The 21,707-nt window shown below is 35.2% G+C and overlaps 1 protein-coding gene across 1 annotated transcript in view; it reads left to right on the top strand.

The window, feature by feature from the left end:
• The window catches only part of ATP11B (ATPase phospholipid transporting 11B (putative)), a 128,176-nt gene that overhangs the window by 57,572 nt on the left and 48,897 nt on the right, over positions 1-21,707 (top strand). The window contains exons 11-18 of the mRNA XM_077754583.1: positions 7,883-8,033; positions 9,149-9,346; positions 15,311-15,550; positions 16,157-16,332; positions 17,161-17,229; positions 18,505-18,578; positions 18,652-18,755; positions 21,269-21,450. Coding sequence (XP_077610709.1) covers positions 7,883-8,033; positions 9,149-9,346; positions 15,311-15,550; positions 16,157-16,332; positions 17,161-17,229; positions 18,505-18,578; positions 18,652-18,755; positions 21,269-21,450 — 1,194 coding nt within the window. The remainder of the gene's footprint in view (positions 1-7,882; positions 8,034-9,148; positions 9,347-15,310; positions 15,551-16,156; positions 16,333-17,160; positions 17,230-18,504; positions 18,579-18,651; positions 18,756-21,268; positions 21,451-21,707) is intronic.

Raw genomic sequence — 21,707 nt, 5'->3', positions numbered from 1 at the left:
CCCTGCCCTTATCATTTTCCTCTTTGTATGGGATAAGGCCTCTTCCACCAACACCCCACCTCCCCCCATCGTTTGTTGTGGTGGTGGTGGTGGTGTGGGTTTTTTTGTTGTTGTTTCGTGGGGGTTTTTTGTGTGTGTTTTTTTCCAGGGCTACTTCAACGAACAAATCAAAGCACACCTGGTGGAGGGTGCAAAACATCACTACAAGTAGGGAGATAAAGCAACAAGAGTTAAAACAACAGAGGGCAAGTAATATACTTCAAAAATCACCTCCTGAAGGGCCAGGCCCTGGACGGTGCTCAAAAGTGCTCACAGGTGCAGGACAAATAACAAGTTTTTAAAAGACATAAGGGACAGAAGACTAGCCAAAATGATGAAATGGAGATTCTCTTCAGAAGAAATTCCAGGAAGAAATGACAGCTAAAGACTTGATCAAAACAGATATAACCAATATATCTGATCAAGAATAATAGTCATATAAGATTAATCACTGGGCTTGACAAAGGAATAGAAGACAGCAGAGAATCTATTGCTGCAGAGATCAAGGAATTAAAAAATTATCATGACAAATTAAAAAATGTTGTAAATGAGGTACAAAATAAACTGGATGCAATGACAGCCAGAATTAAAGAGGCAAAGAGGAGAATAAGTGAAATAGAAGATAAATTTATGGAAAATGATGAAGCTTAGAAAAAGAGAGATAAAAAAATTCTAGACCCCGAGGGGAGAATTTGAGAACTAAGTGATTCAATGAAATGTAATAATATCTGTATCTTAGGAGGTCAAGAGAAGGGGGCAGAAGGTATACTTGAACAAATCTTAGCTGAGAACTCCCCCAATTTGGGGAAGGAAACAAGATCCAGGAGGCACAGAGAACTCTCTTCATACATAACAGGAATCGCTCTTCTGCACGACATATCATATCCAGGAGGCACAGAGAACTCTCTTCATACATAACAGGAATCGCTCTTCTGCACGACATATCATAGTGAAACTGGCAAAATACAAAGATAAAGAGAGAATTCTGAAAGCAGCTAGGGGCAAATGGGCCTTAACTTACAAGGGTAGACTCATAAGAATAGTAGCACATTTGTCTACTGAAACTCGGCAGGCCAGAAGAGAGTGGCAGGAAATATCAATGTGCTGAATAGGAAGAATATGCAGCCAACAGTCCTTTATCCAGCAAGCCTGTCATTCAGAATAGAAGGAGAGATAAAGGTTTTCCCAAACAAACAATAACTGAAGGAGCTCATCACCACTAAACCAGCCCTACAAGAGATCCTAAGAGGGTCTCACTGAGTGGAATGTTGCAAAGACAACAAAGGACCAGAGACATCATTACAAGCATGAAACATACAAATAACACTAAATCCATATCTTTTAATTACACTGAGTGTAAATGGACTAAATGTTCCAATCAAAAGACATAGAGTATCAGAATGGATAAGAAAACAAGACCCATCTATTTGCTGTCAACAAGACCCACATTAAAACTGAGGACACCTTCAGATTGAAAGTGAGGGGATGGAAAATCATCTGTCATGCCACTAGAAGTCAAAAGAAAGCTGGAGTATCCATACTTATATCAGACAAACTTGATTTTAAACTAATGGCTGTAACAAGATATGAAGAAGGGCATATTCTCATAATTACAGGGTCTATTCATTAAGAAGAGCTAACAATTACAGATGTTTATGCACCCAATTTGGAAGCACCCAAACATATAAAACAGTTGATCACAAACATAGGCAATCTTACTGGTAAGAATGCAGTAATTGCAGGGAACTTTAATATTCCACTTACAGCAATGGAGAGATCATGTAGGCAGAAAATCATTAAACAGTGGCCCTTACTGATACACTGGACCAGATGGACTTCACAGATATATTCTGAACTTTTCATCCAAAAACAGCAAAATACATGTTCTTGAATGCACATGGAACTTTCTCCAAGATCACATACTGGGTCACAAAACAGCCCTCAATAAATATAAAAGAATTGAGATCATACCATACACTTTTTTCAGATCACAATGCTATGAAACTTGAAATCAATGACAGGAAAACGTTTGGAAAACTTGCAAATGCATGGAAGTTACAGAACATCCTACTAAAGAATGAATGAGTCAACCAGGCATTTACAGAAGAAATTTAAAAATATATGGAAACAAATGCAAGTGAAAACATGACAGTTCAAACCCTGTGGGATGCAACAAAGGCAGTCCTAACAGGAAAATATATTGCATTCGAGGCCTATCTCAAGAAACTAGAAAAATCCCAAATACAAAATCTAACAGCACACCTAAAGGAACTAGAAGCAGAACTGCAAAAAAACCCAACCAAACAAACAAACAAAAAACCCAAGGATAGCAGAAGAGAAATAATAAAGATTAGAGCAGAAATAAATAATATAGAGTCCAACAAAAGCCAGTAGAACATATCAGTGAAACTAAGAGCTGGTTTTTTTTTTAAAACAAACAAAATTGATAAACCCCTAGCCAGACTTCTCAAAAAGAAAAGAGAAAGGACCCAAATAGATAAAATCACAAATGAAATTGGACTTATAACAACCAATCCCTCAGAAATACAAACAATTATCAGAGACTGCTATGAAAAATTATATGCCAACAAACTTGGACAACCTGGAAGAAATGGACAAATTCCTAGACACCCACACACTATCAAAACTCAAAGGGGAAGAAATAGAAAACTTGGACAGACCCATAACTAGTGAAGAAATGGAATCAGTTATCAAAAATCTCCCAACAGTAAGAGTCCTGTGCCAGATGGCTTCCCAGGGGCGTTCTACCAGCCATTTAAAGCAGAGTTCATACCAATCCTCAAGCTGTTCCAGAAAACTGAAATGGAAGGAAAGCTCTCAGACTCATTCTATGAAGCCAGCATTACTCGATTCCCAAACCAGATAGAGACCCCCCAAAAAAGGAGAATTACAGGCCAGTATCCTTAATGAACATAGATGCACAAATTCTCAACAAGGTACTAGCAAATTGAATTCAACAGCATATAAAAAGAATTATTCACCATGATAAAGTAGGATTCATTCCTGGGCTGCAGGGCTGGTTCAATATTCACAAATCAATGTGGTGCATCACATTAATAAAAGAAAGGATAAGAACCACATGATCCTGTCAATAGATGCAGAAAAGCATTTGAGTTAATACAGCATCCCTTCTTAATAAAAACCCTCAAGAAAGTAGGGATAGAAGGAACATACCTAAACATCATAAAACCATATATGAAAAGACCACAGCAAATATGCTTAATGAGGAAAAAACTGAGCTTTCCCCTTGAGATCAGGAACACATCAGGGATGTCCACTTTCATCACTCTTGTTTAACATAGTGTTCGAAGACCTAGCATCAGCAGTCAGACAGCAAAATGAAATAAAAGGCATCAAAATTGGCAAAGACAAAGTCAGACTTTCACTTTTCACAGATGACATGATACTCTACGTGGAAAACCCGAAAGACTTCACCACAAAGCTACTAGAACTGATCCATGAATTCAGCAAAGTCGCAGGATACAAAATCAACATACAGAGATTAGTTGCATTTCTATATACCAATAATGGAGCAACAGAAAGAGAAAAATCAAAACGTCGATCCCATTTACAATTGCACTAAGAACCATAAAATACCTAGAAATAAACCTAAGCAAAGATGTAAAAGATCTGTATGCTGAAAACTATAGAAAACTTATGAAGGAAATTGAAGAAGACACAAAGAAATGGAAAAACATTCCATGCTCATGGATTGGAAGAATAAATATTGTTAAAATGTCAATACTACCCAAAGCAAACTACACATTCAGTGCAATCCCAATCAGAATCTCACCACATTCTTCTCAAAGCTAGAATAAACAATCCTAAAATTTGTATGGAACCACAAAAGACCCCAAATAGCCAAAGTAATGTTGAAAAAGAAAACCAAAGCAGGAGGCATCACAATCCCAGACTTTAGCCTCTACTACAAAGCTGTAATTGTCAATACAGTATGGTATTGGCACAAAAATAGACACCTAGACCAATGTAATAGAGGACTCAGAATTGGACCCACAAATGTATGGCCAACTAATCTTTGACAAAGCAAGAAAGAGTATCCAGTGGAGAAAAGACAGTCTTTTTAGCAAATGATGCTGGGAGAACTGGACAACAACATGCAGAAGAATGAAACTAGACCACTTTCTTATACCATTACACAAAAATAAACCTGAAATGGATGAAAGACCTAAATATGAGACAGGAAACTATCAAAACCCTAGAGGAGAAAATGGCAACAACAACTTTGACACAACCACAGCAGTTTCTTGCTCAGCACGTCTCCAAAGGGAAGGAAATTAAAAGCAAAAGTGAACTATTGGGACCTCATCAACATACATCGCTTCTGCACTGCAAAGGAAACAATCAACAAAACTAAAAGGCAGCTCATGGAATGGGAAAAGATATTTGCAAATGACATATCAGATAAAGGGTTAGTATCCAGAATCTATAAAGAACTTAACAAACTCAACCCCCGAAAACCAAATAATCCAGTGAAGAAATGGGCAGAAGACATGAATAGACATTTTTCCAAAGAAAACATCCAGATGGCCAACAGACACATGAAGTGATGCCCAATGTCCCTCATCATCAGGGAAATACAAATCAATACCACACTGTGATACCACCTCACATCAGTCAGAGTGGCTAAAGTGAACAGCTCAGGAAACAACAGATGCTGGTGCAGATGTGGAGAAATGGGAACCGTCTTGCACTCTTGGTGGGAATCCAAGCTGTTGCAGCCCCTCTGGAAAACAGTATGGAGGTTCCTCAAAAATTTTAAAATAGAACTACCCTACAACCTGGCAATAGCACTACTAGGAATTTATCCAAAGGATACAGGAGTGCTGATCCATAGGGAGACATGTACCCCAATGTTTATGGCAGCACTTTAAACAATAGCAATTATGGAAAGAGCCTAAGTGTCCATCAACTGATAGATGGATAAAGAAGATGTGGTTTTTGTATACAATGGAATACTGTGTGACAATGAGAAAGAATGAAATGCAGCCATTTGCAGCAACATGGATGGAACTGGAGGGTATTATGCTAAGTGAAATAAGTCAGTCAGAGAAAAACAGATATCATATGTTTTCACTCATATGTGGAACTTGAGAAACTTAACAGAAGACCATGGAGGAAGGGGAGGGGAAAAACAGTTTCAAACGGAAAGGGAGGGAGGCAAACCATAAGAGATGCTTAAATAAAAACAAACTAAGGGTTGATGGAGGAGTGGGGGAAAGGGGAAAATGGGTGACAGGCATTCAAGAGGGCACTTGGGATGAGCACTGGGTGTTATACGTAAGCAATGAATTATGGAAATCTATCCCCAAAACCAAGAATACACTGTACACACTATACGGTAGCCAGTTTGACAATAAAAAGAATTTCAGGTTGTAAAAAAAAAAAAGAACATGTACAATAGAAAGTGGATTCAGGTGGCTGAGGGCCATGGAGACACCAATAAAAATTATCTTTTATTGAAAAAAGACTTTTTATAAAGCTATAGTAAATATAATATGGTATTAGCAAAATAGATATTTCAGTGGAATAAACTAGAGTTGAGAAATAGACCCATTCATAGATGGTCAGTTGATTTTCAACTAAAGCATCAAGTAAATTCAATGAGGAAAATGATATAGTCTTTTCTATCATTTGGATTCTATCTTTGGATGCAATTCAAAATGGATTTGCATATGGGAAAAAATAATAAAACTCAATTACGACATCACCTCATACTCCAAAAAGTCTTTGAAGGTGGGCCATATACCTAAATGGAAAGGCTAAAACCATAAAACTTTTAATTTTTTTTAATGTTTGTTTATTTTTGAGAGAGAGACAAGAGTGCAAGTGGGAAAGGGGCAGAAAGAGAGGGAGACAGAATCCAAAGCAGGCTCCAGGCTCCATAGGCTCCAAGCTGTCAGCACAGAGCCCTATGTAGGGCTCAAACTCGCAAACTGTGAGATCATGACCTGAGCCAAAGTCAGATGCTTACAGACTAAGCCACCCAGGTGACCCAAACTATAAAACTTTTAGATGAAAACTTAGGAAGATCTTTTTACAGCCTGGGGATAAGTAAATATTTTGTAGCAAACAAAAAGCAATAACCACAAAAGAAAAAATTGGTTAGCTATACTTCATCAAAATTAAAAACTTCTCAGACTACACAGTTAAGGAAATGAACAAGGAAGCCACAAACTAGGTGATGGTATTCATAAAACATCTATCTGACAACTTGTATCCAGAATATGTAATGATATATTTTTTTAGAGTTTATATTTTATTTTTATTATTTTTTACAAATAGTTTATTGTCAAGTTGGTTTCCATATAATGATATATTAAAAAGCCCCTGTAAGTCTATAATAAAAAGAAAAACAATGCAGTGAAAAAAATGGATATAAAACTGGAGCAGAGACGTTATCACAAAGAAAATGTACAAATGGCTAATAATTATAAACATAGGAAAAAGTGTACCATGTCACTAGTCATGAGAAAGATACAAATTAAAACTACAGAGAGATACATACTAATATACGCTTAGAGGAATGGCAAAAATTAAAAAGCCTAAAGGTTCCAAGTGTTGGCTAGGACATGGAGCAGTTGGAACTCTTACTTTTAAATAATCTATGGGTCAAAGAGAAAATTTTAAAGAACATTTTTAAATATCCAAAAGTTAATGAAAATGCAGTGTATCAAATTTTGAAGGATGAAGCTAAAGCAGTGGTGAGAAGGAAATATATAGCATTTGTATTAGAAACAGAACCAGTAGGAATATATGTAGATATTTGTAAGAGATTTATTATAGGAGTTGGTTCATGTGGTTTTAAAGGCCACAAAATCCCACATTCTGCCGTCTGCAAGCCGGAGAACCAGGAAAGCCGATGGCATAATGCAGTCAGTATCCAAAGGCCTGAGAATCAGGGGCTAGCCCCTGATATGAACCTGGAGCTCTGACGTTCCAGTGTAAGAAAAAATTCATCTTTTGCCTTTTTTTATTTCGTTTGGGCCCTGTTATCACCACCTACATTGGTAAGGGCGGATTTCTCTAATGAGTCCATTTTATCAAATACTAATCTCTTCCAGAAACACCCTCACAGACACACCCCAAAATAATGTTTTACAAGCTGCCATCTCTTAGCCTGGTCAAGTTTAGATTAACCACCACAGCACTAAATACTTAACATTAGTAAAGAAACACCAGTGACAGAAACTGAAATTAATGCCGATTAAAGAAACGAAGATGTAATGTTAAGCTTGCTTAGTGAAATATTGTAATGTCAGGCTTGCCTGGAGAAAAGAACAAGGATTCTAAAGTTAATTCCTGACTTTTGTGATTTTGGTAAATTTACAGAAAGATTTTTAGACTTGGGTCTTAATCCTTAAAAAGGATGTGATCTCTTCCCAGAAGTGTTACAAAGATCTGACAAGTTATTGGATGTGACAAAGTTTTATAAAACTTTTAATGCTATACAAATGTTTAGTTATATTTATACTTAAATTTGGATAGATCCTGAAAATTTTAAAAATCTTAGAATAGCTACTTATGGTGAGAGTAAGTGGCCAAAACTCATTTAATGTAAGCATTTTGAGCAGTAATGTAACCAATGCAAATAGGCTTATAATCTTATGTGTTAGCTGTTTTATCACTGGTAAACAGATTTTACTGAATGGTCATTTCTTAAAATATGAAGATTGTTTCCTTCACATAGTTACCATGATATCTTATACAGTTTTATTTAATACCAGCATAAAATTTTTAGGCATATGAATATAGTAACACAGAATTGATAAGCCTCATATGCTTTTTTTCCCCCTCGTTCCAGGTCAATGAATACATTTTTGATAATTTATCTAATAATCCTTATTTCTGAAGCCATCATCAGTACAATCTTGAAATATACATGGCAAGCTGAAGAAAAATGGGATGAACCTTGGTATAACCAAAAAACAGAACATCAAAGAAATAGTAGTAAGGTATTTTATGGTGTTCTTCACTCTGCTGTAAAGGAAACTTTATTCTTGGGCACAGTTAATGATTTGGTAGTGACTTCTGATAGGAGTGACCATTGTGATCTTCTAAAATCATTACTATGGAAGGGTGACAAAAAGACACGGCAAGTGAAGAGTGCCCATTATGTTTATACTGGTATGCTTTTTCCATTTTAAGGCATAAGCAATTGTGTTCCCTATGACATGATTTGAATAGTCAGAAGAGATCACAAAAATTTAAATCATCTGTGTTGGCATTCCCCTTCACTGCTACAAATTCGTTTTTTATTTACTGTATGTTTGTAAGTGAATTAAAGAGTAAATTGATTTATTTTCAATTCTGTCAGAATAATTCAAGGAGTCTTACTGTCAGTCAATTGATGGGATGAAGGACTAACAAAATTTATCATACAATGTTTTAAACTGAATAAATATGGACTACCAAGACCGTTTAATCTGCAATTTTGGTAAATTGGTCTCCAGATGTCACATTAGATTAAAATGCAACTATTGCAAGATAGATGTGGATCTCAAGAAACCACAAAGCAGCTCACAGGAACATATTTTCCATATCATTCATAATTAGTATTTCACCTTTCACAGAATGCATGTTAAAATGTGATACTGTTATGCCATTGAAGTAGGCTATTACTATATGATCTGTAAGTAAAAGTTCCAGTTTACAGCAGTTCTAGCCTACCAATTTTTAAATAATTTTTAAATTATAGTCTTTTTAATTCTCTTTGATTTTGAAGGGTAGGAGTAGAATGATCAGTATACTTCAGAGATTATTAATTAAATATTTTGCTAAAGGTTGTTTGAGTCACACCAGGCCTTTTGGTAGCTTCTAAAAAGTAACAAGTAGTTTGAATTTAACCTTTTCTTTTTTCATTTTGTTCAAGATTCTAATGAGCAATAAAACAACCAAAAGAAATGTATGTTAAAAAAATGATTCAACAAATGAATCTCAATTCCTGAAACTTTTGCTTCAGAATATAGTTGATGGTCTGTTTAGACATGAAACTTTCTGGTAATTTTCTCCAGTCATACTGAGGAAATTCTCATATGTATTCTCTTATCAATCATTTTTTTTTGCCTAGATTCTGAGATTCATTTCAGACTTCCTTGCCTTTTTGGTACTCTACAATTTCATCATTCCAATTTCATTATATGTGACAGTCGAAATGCAAAAATTTCTTGGGTCATTTTTTATTGGCTGGGATCTTGATCTCTATCATGAAGAATCAGATCAGAAAGCTCAAGTCAATACTTCTGATCTGAATGAAGAGCTTGGACAGGTAAAAAGATCATTTTATTTTGTTTTGTTAATTTGATATTTTTATCAAAATAATACATATATAAAGACTAATGATCTATACAAAGAAAAATACTGTGAGGCTTATACCAATAAATAGCCCTACTTTGCTCCACTCCTAACTCTTGTTCCCATTTTTAAATCTGAAATCATTTTTCCCATTATTTAGCACTACTGTATATAATATTCTTTATTGATTTTTGAATTTTAGACATTATTTACCATGGAATATAAAGATATATTCTTATGCTGCTGTTTATACACGCATACTCAGATACATACTGTTTGCCTCCCTATAGCCCCTTATATTGTTATGTCACAATTAGGGATTCAGTAAATATTATTGACGTTATTTTCACTGTTAGTAAAATTTCACTGTTAGTATTGCTCACCAATTCCTAGTTCTTTATGTGTGCCCTATAATACTATAATTACATTTTCTTTTTTATGTATTATTTTCCCTAGAGTTAATTGCTCTGTTTTTTTTATTTGCTTAATTTCTGTATGCCACAAATAAATCTCTGATGAATATTTGAAATCTCTCTCTACATACTCAAACATATCAAGTAATCTAGGATTTCCTTCCTCTTTCTCTTTCTTCTTATGGTAGCAGCTTTTTTGGAGCTTTTTGTCTTTCTGCTTCAATTTGGACTTATTTCTGGGCCTGCTTCTCAGCTGTCACCTAGGACTTCTCTTTACCATTACTCTAGAGATTCCTTTGCCTCTCTCCTATTTTGGATCTCCTGCCTCTTGGATCCCGTGTCACCCCACATGTGGCTTTTTCTCTCATTTTGGTGGAACACATCTTTTAATAACTTACTGAAATAGGATGCATGAGAGGAAAATATTTGGAGACTTTGGATGTTAAAATATCTTTATTCCTTTTTTACACTTGATTAATAATTTAGTTGTGTAATGTATCCCAGGTTGGAAGTAATCATTCTTCCAAATTTTAAAAGCATTTCTCCATTTTATTTTTCTGCTTCCAATGTTGCTGTTGAGAAATACAGTGCCATTCTGATACGCGGTATTTATGAGTGATCTGTTAATTTATCTCTGGAGTTCTTTAGGATCTTCTCTTTATGTGGTAATTCTGAAATTTCATGATGATGTACCTTGGTGTCTTTTTTTTTTTTTTTTGCTTTCATTGGACAATGAGCTCTGTGAGCCCTTTCAGTCTGGAAATACATGTACTTCAATCCTAGGAATTTTTCTTACATTGTTTCTTTGATAACATGTCTTTTTTAATTCAGTATTTGGATATCAGTCCATTTATCTTGATTTTTTTTTTAAATGTTTTATTTATTTCTAGGAGAGAGAGAGAGAGAGACAGCGTGAGCAGGGGAGGGTCAGAGAGAGAGGGAGTCACAGACTGAAACAGGCTCCAGGTTGTGAGCTGGCAGTCAGCACAGAGCCTGACGCGGGGCTCGAACCCACGAACTGTGAGATCATGACCTAAGCCAAAGTCGGACGCTTAACCGACTAAGCCAGCCAGGTGCCCCTATCTTGATTTTTTAATTCACTTTCTTTGGCTTTCAGTTTTCCTTTACTTGTTTGTTTTTATAATTCTGGGAGAATTTGTCAGCTTTATCTTTCCACCTATCTTTTGATTTCTTTTATTTCTGTTACAATATTTATAATTTCTAATATTCTATATTTGAATAATCTTTTTTTTTCTGAGAGACAGGGAGAGAGAGAGAGACAGCATGAGCAGGGGAGGGTCAGAGAGAGAGGGAGTTATAGAATCTGAAGCAGGCTCTAGACTCTGAGCTAGCTGTCAGCACAGAGCCAGAAGCAGGGCTCAAACCCATGAACTGTGAGATCATGACCTGAGCCAAAGTCGGACACTTAACTGACTGAGCCACCCAGGCGCCCCTTGAATAATCTTTTTTAAGTGCATCTTATTCCTTTTCTTGAATATAATCTCTTCTTTTAGCTCTCTGAGGATATAAATGATGGTTAGTCCTGTGCTCCCTGCATTTTCCCTTTACTCCTAGTTCCTTTTTCAGTAGTCTGTTCTGCTACAATGTGGCATATGCATTCCTAAAAATTATTGTGCTACTTAAAATTACTTAGTAAAAACCACAGGGCTAATGGGATTAGGAGTACGACAAAAACTTTGTCCATAACACATTTAAAATAGATTGTTAAGACATACATAAGTAACTGTAAGATATGTGGCATTTTATCTTGAAATAGACCAGAAGGTTACTTGCAGAAGTGACCATCACAGAGGTGTTGCTACCTGTGTGTCATTGTAAAGTATGGAAAGGAAAGTTATCTGAAAACAGAAGTGGATGGGTGTGGCTTATGACACCCATGGTGACCTGAGGTAACTGGTACCTGTTTGAGGCTTATACATTTCATATGTTCCTTCTGGGCTTGGGTGCAGTTTGCTGGTGTTTCTCACAAAGGAAATTGTGCATAACCACATGCAAAGTAGGCATTATGGTCAAATTGTTCCCTTATATATCAGCCACATTGTGATAAGTTCAGGTTTCCATGACCTTGGTATAGCAAACTGTCTAATTTGTTTTAGATTCTACCTTTCTTTTAAGGAGTGATCCTCAAATGAACACTAATCTGTGGTTTTCTTTACAAGCTTAAAAGGTTTCTGTAGAAAAGCCTAGCAGCCGAGCTGTTTTTTGGTGCATCAGTGTTGGTCTTTTCTCAGTTTCCCCGAGAGAATTACTACAGTTAGTGTTTCTGCTGCTTATGAGTGTTAAGGCCATCCAGTAGAAGTCTCCCTGTTTTTAGTGTACGGCCACACTCCTGTTTCCAGCTGCCTCACACCTGGTTTCAGCTTTCCACAGGGTTCCGATTCTCTCCGGTTCAACCTCCTCCTCAGAGAATAAACCTTACAACTGTTGCTTGGATAGATGAAAGGCAATCTCAGGTTTGCAAGTTAATGAGGTGATTTCAGGTTTCAAACCGTTCCTTATACCTCCGTTTTCAGCCTCATCCTATGCTTTCACATTCAGCGAAACCACATTCAGTGGTTGTGGTATATCTACTTCCTGGGAGTTTCTGGGAAAGAATTTCCCCCATTGCTTAGGTTTCATATTCTGTGTCCTATTAAGTCATTTGCCACTCATTCAGCTCCTTTCCATCTTCCAAACTTGTCTTATCTTCCTTCTCATGCTGTCTCATCTACCATTAGTTTTGTCCTTTTTTTATTCCTTTAATCTTACTTCGGTAAAGTTTCAAGAGGAACAGAGACAATTTTATTTGCTCAGCCTGCCATTTTTAGCCAGAAGTTGATCCATTTATTTTTAACATTTAGGCGGCTTTAGTAACTCACGCTAAGTATTAATTCATGTCACGTTTCTTTAATTATGCACCACATATTCAGGACGTAAAAACAGAGCCTGCTTTTTACTTCTCTGAACACATTCTCCCCCCATTTTTTCTTTCCTTTGACCTTTTCTATTCCAATTTTCTCCTCTCTTTCTCTTTCCTTCATGTTAGGATATTGTTTTTCTGAAACTTCACACTGTTTCTGCCCATATCTGCTTTCTTTTTAATAAACTTTGAGTGATAACTTTTTAAAATTTTTAATTCATCTCAGCCTTTCTTTTTACTTTTAAGCCTGCAAGTATTTCATAATATGTTTATTGCCTATATTCCTTTATCTATTTTTATACCAGTGAAATCTACTTTATTTCACACTCTCCTATGTCCTTTCATTTCCATACTGTCAAAGAAACTACTCTTAGGATGGTGTACAGTGCGCTGTTTATCACTAAAGTTAAAAGTTAAAACTTCTTGATTTTATATAAATTTTTTAAAATGAAAGTTAATTTCTTTTATTCATCTCTGTCTAATCTTAATTCTGAAGAGTCCTCCATGACTGATAGGTCTCTGTCTATTCTAATCGCTTCTGGCATATTATTACTGTTTGCTGGTATATTTTATGTCATAATTTTTTATACCTTATTATTAAGGTCTTTCTTTTTATTAACTTGCATAGGTAAGTGACAACTCTCTGTATCCACCTTTACAATTCAATATTTGCTGTAGATAGTGGACAGTCTTTAATATCATATAGCAAAGATAAAATATTTAATCTTTTATTTCTAGTTTTGCCCTTTGTTAGCTCTATAACTAGGTAACTTATTTAACCTAACTCTTCCTTTGTTTCTTTTTCTTTAAGTTATGCATAGTAATAGTACCTGCCTCATGGAATTGTTGAGAGTATTGACTGAGTTAGAACTTGCAGTGTTTGCAATATAGTGATTGCTGTACAATTATTGGCTTTTATTATTATTACTTTACATAGCAGAATTCCTGTATCTCAGGTGTTGTATTTATCTTTACCACTTTCAAGAAAATGAACATTAAGGTATACTTTTTCACTTTATTTCTTGGTCCAAACAATTTTTTTCCAGTTTTAACTCTACCTCCCTTTTTGTATATTGATCATTTTATTCTGGAACCTTGATGAACTCATTTGTCGGTTCTAGTGGGTTTTTTTTAGTGGATTCCTTGGGATTTTCTATGTATAAGTCATGTTATCTACAAATGGCTTTACTTCTTTTCCAATCTGAATACCTCCTATTTCTTTTTTCTTGCCTGATTGCCCTGGCTAGAACCTTCAGTACAGTGTTGAATAAAAGTGGCAAGAACCAAGACACCTGAACTTAGTTTAGGAGAAAGCATTCAGTCTTTCTTCATTAAATATTATGCTAATTACGGGGTTTTGTAGATACATTTTATCGGGTTGAGGAAATAGCGTGTCCCTAATTTGTTGATTGTTTTTATCGTGAAAGGGTATTGGAATCTGTTAAATGCTTTTTTGGCATCTGTTGAGATGATCATTTTAATAATAGAATAAAGAACAAGTGCCACCAACTTATTATTATGGTGGGTTTCATTGATTAATTGATGTTGAACCAATTTTGCATTCCAGGGATAAATCCTACATGTTCATGGTGTGTATTTTTTAAGTTTCTATATTTAGTCTGTGATTATTTTCTTAAGAGATATTGGTCTGTAGTTATTGTTTTTCCTTATGATGTCTACCTCCCTTTTTAAATGATGACTTTCTCAAATCATTGCATTAATGAAATCCTCACCATAATCCTAGTTGTATCCAGTCTTAACTATTTCAGTCTTCTTTTTTTGCACTCACCTTCTTTTAGGGTTAATTTTCCAAAATTAGTCTCCAGGAGTAATAAAATTATTTGTCTTATCTACTTTCTAAAATATTTTCATTCAGTCATTTTTCTTTTTCCTGAATTTGTCTCCTACCCTTGGTTTCAATTTCCTCTATCTATTTTTAGATAACTTTTCTATCTCTGACTTCTTCTGTTGCTATGACTTTGTGTTCCTCATCCCATTTCTTCTGGACCACAAAGCCCTTCACATTCTAGATTATTAAACATCCCTTCCACCTTTGCTCACAGATCATTCTTTTTTTAGAAAAAAATGTTTTTTAACATTTATTTATCTTTGAGAGACAGAGACAGAGCACGAGTTGGGAAGGGGCAGAGAAAGAGACACACACAGAACCTAAAGCAGCCTCCATGCTCTGAGCTGTCAGTACAGAGCCTGACACGGGGCTTGAACCCACAAACCGTGAGAGCGAGACTTGAGCTGAAGTTGGATGCTTAACTGACTGAGCCACCCAGGCACCCCTCACAGATCATTCTTAATTAAAATACCTTATCCAGGAAATGGAAAAGAACTATTAATAGCACATTATCAGTCAGCTCTGCAGATGAACATGCACCTAAAAATCACACAAACTTCTAAGAGTATATGGATTGAAATTATTTTATGTTTTGCTGTTTTGTTTCTGGGCATCTTTAATTAATATGTTTGGATTAAAGGAATCTCAGCATCTGTATGTCAGGGTTAATAGGTAAGCTTGAAGGATGACAAGGTTTTTTTCTTTAACATACCATAAACACAAAAGTTTTTTTTTTCTTTTATCTTCTATCTCTAGGTGGAATATGTATTTACAGATAAAACTGGTACATTGACAGAAAATGAGATGCAGTTTCGGGAATGTTCAATTAATGGCATTAAATACCAAGAAATCAATGGTAGACTTGTCTCTGAAGGACCAACACCAGACTCTTCAGATGGAAACTTATCTTATGTTAATAGTTTATCCCATCTTAACAACTTATCCCATCTTACAACCAGTTCTTTTAGAACCAGTCCTGAAAATGACACTGAACTAGTAAGCAACTTTTAAATTAATTACTTGAAATTTCATTTGAAATAATTCTCTTTGGTAGTTGCTGGATTTGATTGTAGGAGAAAAAGTTTAAGTGTTAGTGGGACAAAGAATATATATTTGAAATGTATATCCTTTGATTTAACACTGAGAATTTGTAGTGATAACCCAGTTTAACATGTAAATTGCTATGTGTCTGCTTTGGTTCTCTAGGTAAATGGGACTAAGTTAAGAAGAACCCTTTGCCTTGAAGTAAAGAACTAAGACATTGAAGCAATGAAGACATTGCTAAGAAATAGAGCTTACATTCATTTAATATTTTTTGAGACCTCACTTTTTAGAGTTTTCATATTTACTTACAATTTGGCTGTGCCTCCTGGAAGATATTCATATGTTGAAAGGTCATAAGCAGATGTCACATTTTACTTTTTGGAGTCAGAAGCAACCAGCTAGTATTCAGGCAATTCAAGATTATAGCACTCTTATTATAAATCTAAGATAACCAATTATTAATTGTATTTTTTGACATTTTTTAGAATTCTGCTTACAGTTTTCTAAATGTTGTCTGGGAATGGTATTTTATTGTGAATATTAATTATTTTTCTACAGATTAAAGAACATGATCTCTTCTTTAAAGCAGTCAGTCTCTGTCACACTGTACAGATTAGCAGTGTTCAGACTGATGGCATTGGTGATGGTCCCTGGCAATCCAATCTTGCACCTTCCCAGTTGGAGTACTATGCATCTTCACCGGATGAAAAAGCTTTAGTGGAAGCTGCTGCAAGGTAGTTTAGTCTAATTTTCAAATCTTCAGAAAAACATCTTTTAAATAAACAACTACAAATAGTAGAAAATTACTTTAAATTGTTAGACAAAATTCATAAACACATAAAGGTAGAATTCATAAACACATAAGGAGAATTTTATATGTGTCATTTTGTTGTCAAGCTTGCATTGAATCATATTTTGAAGAGATTTTTAAAAATCTGGTTACCATGAAATATTAATATAATTTGTGAGAAATACTTCTGATCCTTGAAGTTCTTAATAATGCTGTATTCAAAGAAATTTTTTTTTAATTTATTTTTCAGAGAGAAAGAGAACACTTGCAAGCAGGGGAGGGGCAGATAGAGAGGGAGAGAGAGAATCCCAAGCATGCTCCATGCTGTCAGTGCAGAGCCCAGCTTGGGCTCCATCTCAGAAAGAACCATGAGATCATGATCTGAGCCAAAATCAAGAGTTAGACACTTAACTGACTGAGCCACCCAGGCACCCCTCAAAGAAATACTTTTAAATGCATCTTAAGTGTGTATTTTAAATGTTTTTATTCAAGCTAAGTTATAATGACATGAAACATGTTTAAATCTTAAATTTCCTGGGGTGCCTGGGTGGCTCAGTCAGTTAAGCATCTGACTTGGGCTCAGGTCATGATCTCATGCTTCATGAGTTCAAGTCCCACATCAGGCTCTCTGCTTTCAGCACAGAGCCTACCTCAGATCATCTGTCGCCCTCTCTCTGCCCCCACCCTGCTCTCATGTGCCTCTTCTCTCAAAAATAAATAAACATTAAAAAAAATTTTTTTAATCTTATATTTCTTCTCTTTTAATCCCTAGAATTGGCATTGTATTTATTGGCAATTCTGATGAAACTATGGAAGTTAAAACACTTGGAAAACTGGAACGGTAATATTTTTCTATATTGTAATTTTCTGTGTGTTTAGTATAGAACAGGAATCTATAAACTATGGCCCACAGGCCATATCTGGTCTATGGACTGGTTTATACATCCTGCAAACTACATTACATTTTTAAAGGGGGGTTGTTTTTAAAAAACGCAACAGAGACCATATATGGCCTGCAAAGTGTAAAATATTTACTGTCTGGACCTTTACCAAAAAAGTTTACTGACCCCTGCTCTAGAATGATGTTAATACTACATTGTACTTTTTTACAGTAATAATAATATTCTGTGAATCTTTCATTTGTATTTTAGCTTAATGGTTCTTGAATTTATGCATATGTTTATTTTTATATACTCCTGGGGTAATAAGTTCCATTAAGTTCTCACTAAATAAAGAAAAACTTCCTTATATTTACACTGCTTGATAAATTAATCCATTCTTGTTCTATTCATACCTTTCATTGTTTTAGTAACTCCAATTATATCTCAACTCAAGCTGTCCCTTGCCAAACTGTGCTTCTCCAAACTAAAATAGACCCATTCTTTGGCTATTTTCATGCAGAAGCCTGTCTAGCTCATTTCATCAACTTATGAACCATCATCCCATCCCACTCAGTGTTTTTCTTTGAGATGTACAAAACATTTCATATGAACATCGTTATATAAATCCATCCAGAAAACTTCAAGCCACACCTGACCCATTCATACAAATTATTTTACTTAAGCACCCTGTAAAGGCATTTGTTCCCCTACCTATACACATCTACACTGCCCCTGGTTCAGAATCACTGCTGTAATGATCCTCTGTTACTAATGTGAGTGTGTTGTATTTCTCAGGTGTGTTTGGGCAGAGAAAAGGGTTGAGAATCAATTACCTTTTTTAGAAAAACGTGGAGCTGGGCAGATCTGGATTCCAATCCTTGCTGTGCCACTCACAAACTTATTTGACTTTAGGAAAATTACTTAATCTTTCTGAGTTTAATAGTCCTCATCCGTAAAATGAGATAAGACCTACCTTCTTTGGTTCTCATGGGTATTAAATAACATAAGGTAGGTAAAATACATGGCATTTGGTAAGTACTCAATAAATGTCAGTTCCTTGTATTTCTATCTTGTGTTATTATTAGTGATTTCTAACCCATCATGTTGAAAATGTACTTGAGATTAATTTTTTGTTCTAAATCAAACATTTTACCTTTTATAAGGGTTCTTTTCAAAGATTCACTTAATATTATTCAAAAAAAGTAGACTTTTTAATCTTATTTTTTTTCCCTTAGGTACAAACTGCTTCATATTCTCGAATTTGATTCAGATCGTAGGAGAATGAGTGTAATTGTTCAGGCACCTTCAGGTAACCAATCTAAACTTCTATGAATTTTTGTTCATCTAATATCAAGAGTTTGATAACTGATTTTTCTCTTTAGGTGAGAAGTTTTTATTTGCTAAAGGAGCTGAATCATCAATTCTTCCTAATTGTATAGGTGGAGAAATAGAAAAAACCAGAATTCATGTAGATGAATTTGCTTTGGTGAGTGTACATTTCTAAGATATATAAAACTGTAAAAGATATACATGTGAAAGATTTAAGGCTTCATTTTTACATTAATAACTTATCAAAAATTATAGAAATTCTGCAGTTCTATTACATTATGTGTTATCTTCCACATTCTTCGATTATAAACTGACTTTCAACCTGCTAAAATTCAAGTCTTCTCTTTGAATCTGTTACAATCAGGGTATTTCTGGCTGCAAAGATGATTCAAATTAATACATTAAAAAGAAGAGTTTACATTCTAGGGAAATCCCAAGGATATGGAGAAACTGGAATCTTCATTGCTGGTGGGAATATAAATGGCACAAACATTTTAGAAAATAGTTTGAAAATTCCTCACAGAACATAGAGTAATATAGTTAATATATAACCAGTTTACTGTTAGTTATACACCCAAGAGAACTGAACACATATGTTCACACAGAAACTTAGCATTATTGCTAAGTAGCCAAAAGGTGGAAACCTTCAAATTCAGTCAGCTGATACATGGATTAAACAATGTGTCATCTCCATATTAATGGAATGTTACTTGGCCATTAAAATGAATGAAATACTTTATGCTATAACATGGATGAACCTTGGAAAGGTTATGCCTAGTGACAGAAGCTAGTCATAAATGGTCACATATTCCATTTATTTGAAATATCCAGAATAATGGAATTCATAGAGACAAAAAGGACATTAGTGGTTGCCAGGGGCTGGAGGAAGGGGTAAAAAGGAAGTGTCTGCTAATGGATATGGGATTCCTTTTAGGGGTGATTTAAATGTTCTGTAATTAGATAGTAGTCATGATTGTACAACTCTGAATACACTAAAAATCACTGAATTGTACTGTTTAAAGGAATGAATTGTATGGTTTGTGAATTACATCTCTTTTACGAGAAGAATGTAGGAGAATTTTACAAAAACAAAGTGCCACAGTTCATTTGAAGAGGAAGAATTTTAAGCAGCTCTCTCTCGGTGTTGGGAACTCATGATCTCTTACTTCTGCATTTCTCTAAATGTATGCTCCATGCTCATCTCTGCTCACCTGCCTGCTTTTTATGATTTTTTTTTCTGTTACTTGTTTCTAATTGTGTGTGATGTAGTTCATCCACCACATTGTAACATCCATGAGAACAAAGGCATTCTTCTACTGACATTCATTTCAATATCCAGAACAATGCTGGCACATAGTTGGCATTTCAGTAAATGTTTGTTATAAAATGAATTAGTTTCATATATTAGTAACTCTCATAGTCTCTTAACTATTTTTTAAGAAAAAACATTTATAGGTGTGGGTCATTTAGTTTTCTGAGGTTTTTGTTTGTTTGTTTTAATGTTTGTTTTTGAGAGAGAGAGAGAGGGAATTCCAAGCAGGTTCCACACTGTCAGTGTACCCTGAGCCACCCAGGAGCCCCTAAATGTAGGTCATTTGTAAATCAAGGGACATCAATATTTAGAAATCCAAATAGTGTCATGTAGTATTTTAAAATGCACCCTTTTCAGGGGCGCCTGGGTGGCTTAGTCGGTTAAGCGTCCGGCTTTCGCTTAGGTCATGATCTCACGGTTCGTGGGTTCGAGCCCCGCGTCGGGCTCTGTGCTGACTGCCAGCTCAGAGCCTGGAGCCTGTTTCAGTCTGTGACTCCCTCTCTCTCTGACCCTCCCCTGCTCACGCTGTCTCTCTCTCTCTCTCTCCTAGAAATAAATAAAAAAACATTTTAAAAAAAACAACTCAAAACTCATCTTTAAAAAAAAAATAAAAATAAAAATAAAATGCACCCTTTCCAAGTTCTGATATTAGAATATTTATTTTGGGTTTTTCTGAGGAAAATGTACAGTAAGAAAAGGAACTTTTATAAGCTTTTAGATATAGGTACCAACTTTCAGATAGTAATACCATAAGAAATATTTGTGCCCAGGAGAATCAGATAATCAAATATTTATTCCTAAGTGTTGTGTAACTCCTTTTCACCAGGGAAGATATATAATGATACAGTTTAAAATCATTTGGTGGCTATAGAAATTATTTTTTATTTGTGGGTCACCTTACAGACTTCATTATTTGAACTGTAAATAAATCATACTGTGCACCTTCAGGAAATTATGGTCTCCTTTGCTTAAAAAAAATTCTTATAAAATGGATTTGTAATGGTTAAAACAGGAGAATAGAACCTGGGGCTGCCTCTCTTGACAGCCTGAAGGTACCCTTATAGAACCTTCTGGCTTTCCAGGTAAAATAGTTAAAACCACAGTAAGATCATCTGTATGATCCTGTCTAGGCTCTAATATTCTACAATTAAAAAACCTTAATTATTTTGAGCAACTTTTTAAGAGTTCATCAAAAATTATAAAGGCTCTGATAATATGTGTCCTTATTTCTGTTATTAGATGATAGTACTTTTTATTCGTAATTGATTTTTGGCAAGGCATCCTCAGATTATTTCATGACTTCTTAAATTCCCATTAGTTATTATTGTTCAATTTTTGTCTTTAATTTTCTGTTTTAGAAAGGGCTAAGAACTCTGTGTATGGCCTATAAACGGTTGACATCTAAAGAGTATGAGGAAATAGATAGACGTCTATTTGAAGCCAGAACTGCCTTGCAACAACGGGAAGAGAAATTGGCAGATGTCTTCCAGTTCATAGAGAGAGACCTGATATTACTTGGAGCTACAGCAGTGGAAGACAGGTAAAGCTATGTAGTTTTCCATATAGGCTGGAATTGGTAGAATACTCCTCAGTATGCCATACAAAGGCTTTAAGCACCTGTTTTATGCTCCAGCTTTACTTCCCACCACTGCCTGCTTCCACTTTATGCTTCAACAGCACTAAACCATCTATAGTTCTCTGAACAAAAACTCTAGTTAAAACTATTCTATTTTGTGCCTTTGTTCTTTGTCAAGGCTGTGCCTTCTGCCTGGATGACTTTTCCCTTATCCATTTGTG

The sequence above is a fragment of the Crocuta crocuta genome, unplaced genomic scaffold (assembly GCF_008692635.1).
Source record: "Crocuta crocuta isolate KB4526 unplaced genomic scaffold, BGI_CrCroc_1.0 scaffold70, whole genome shotgun sequence".
NCBI lineage: Eukaryota > Metazoa > Chordata > Mammalia > Carnivora > Hyaenidae > Crocuta > Crocuta crocuta.
Note: the sequence above shows the minus strand (reverse complement) of the source record. Positions and strands in the feature narration are given on the sequence as shown.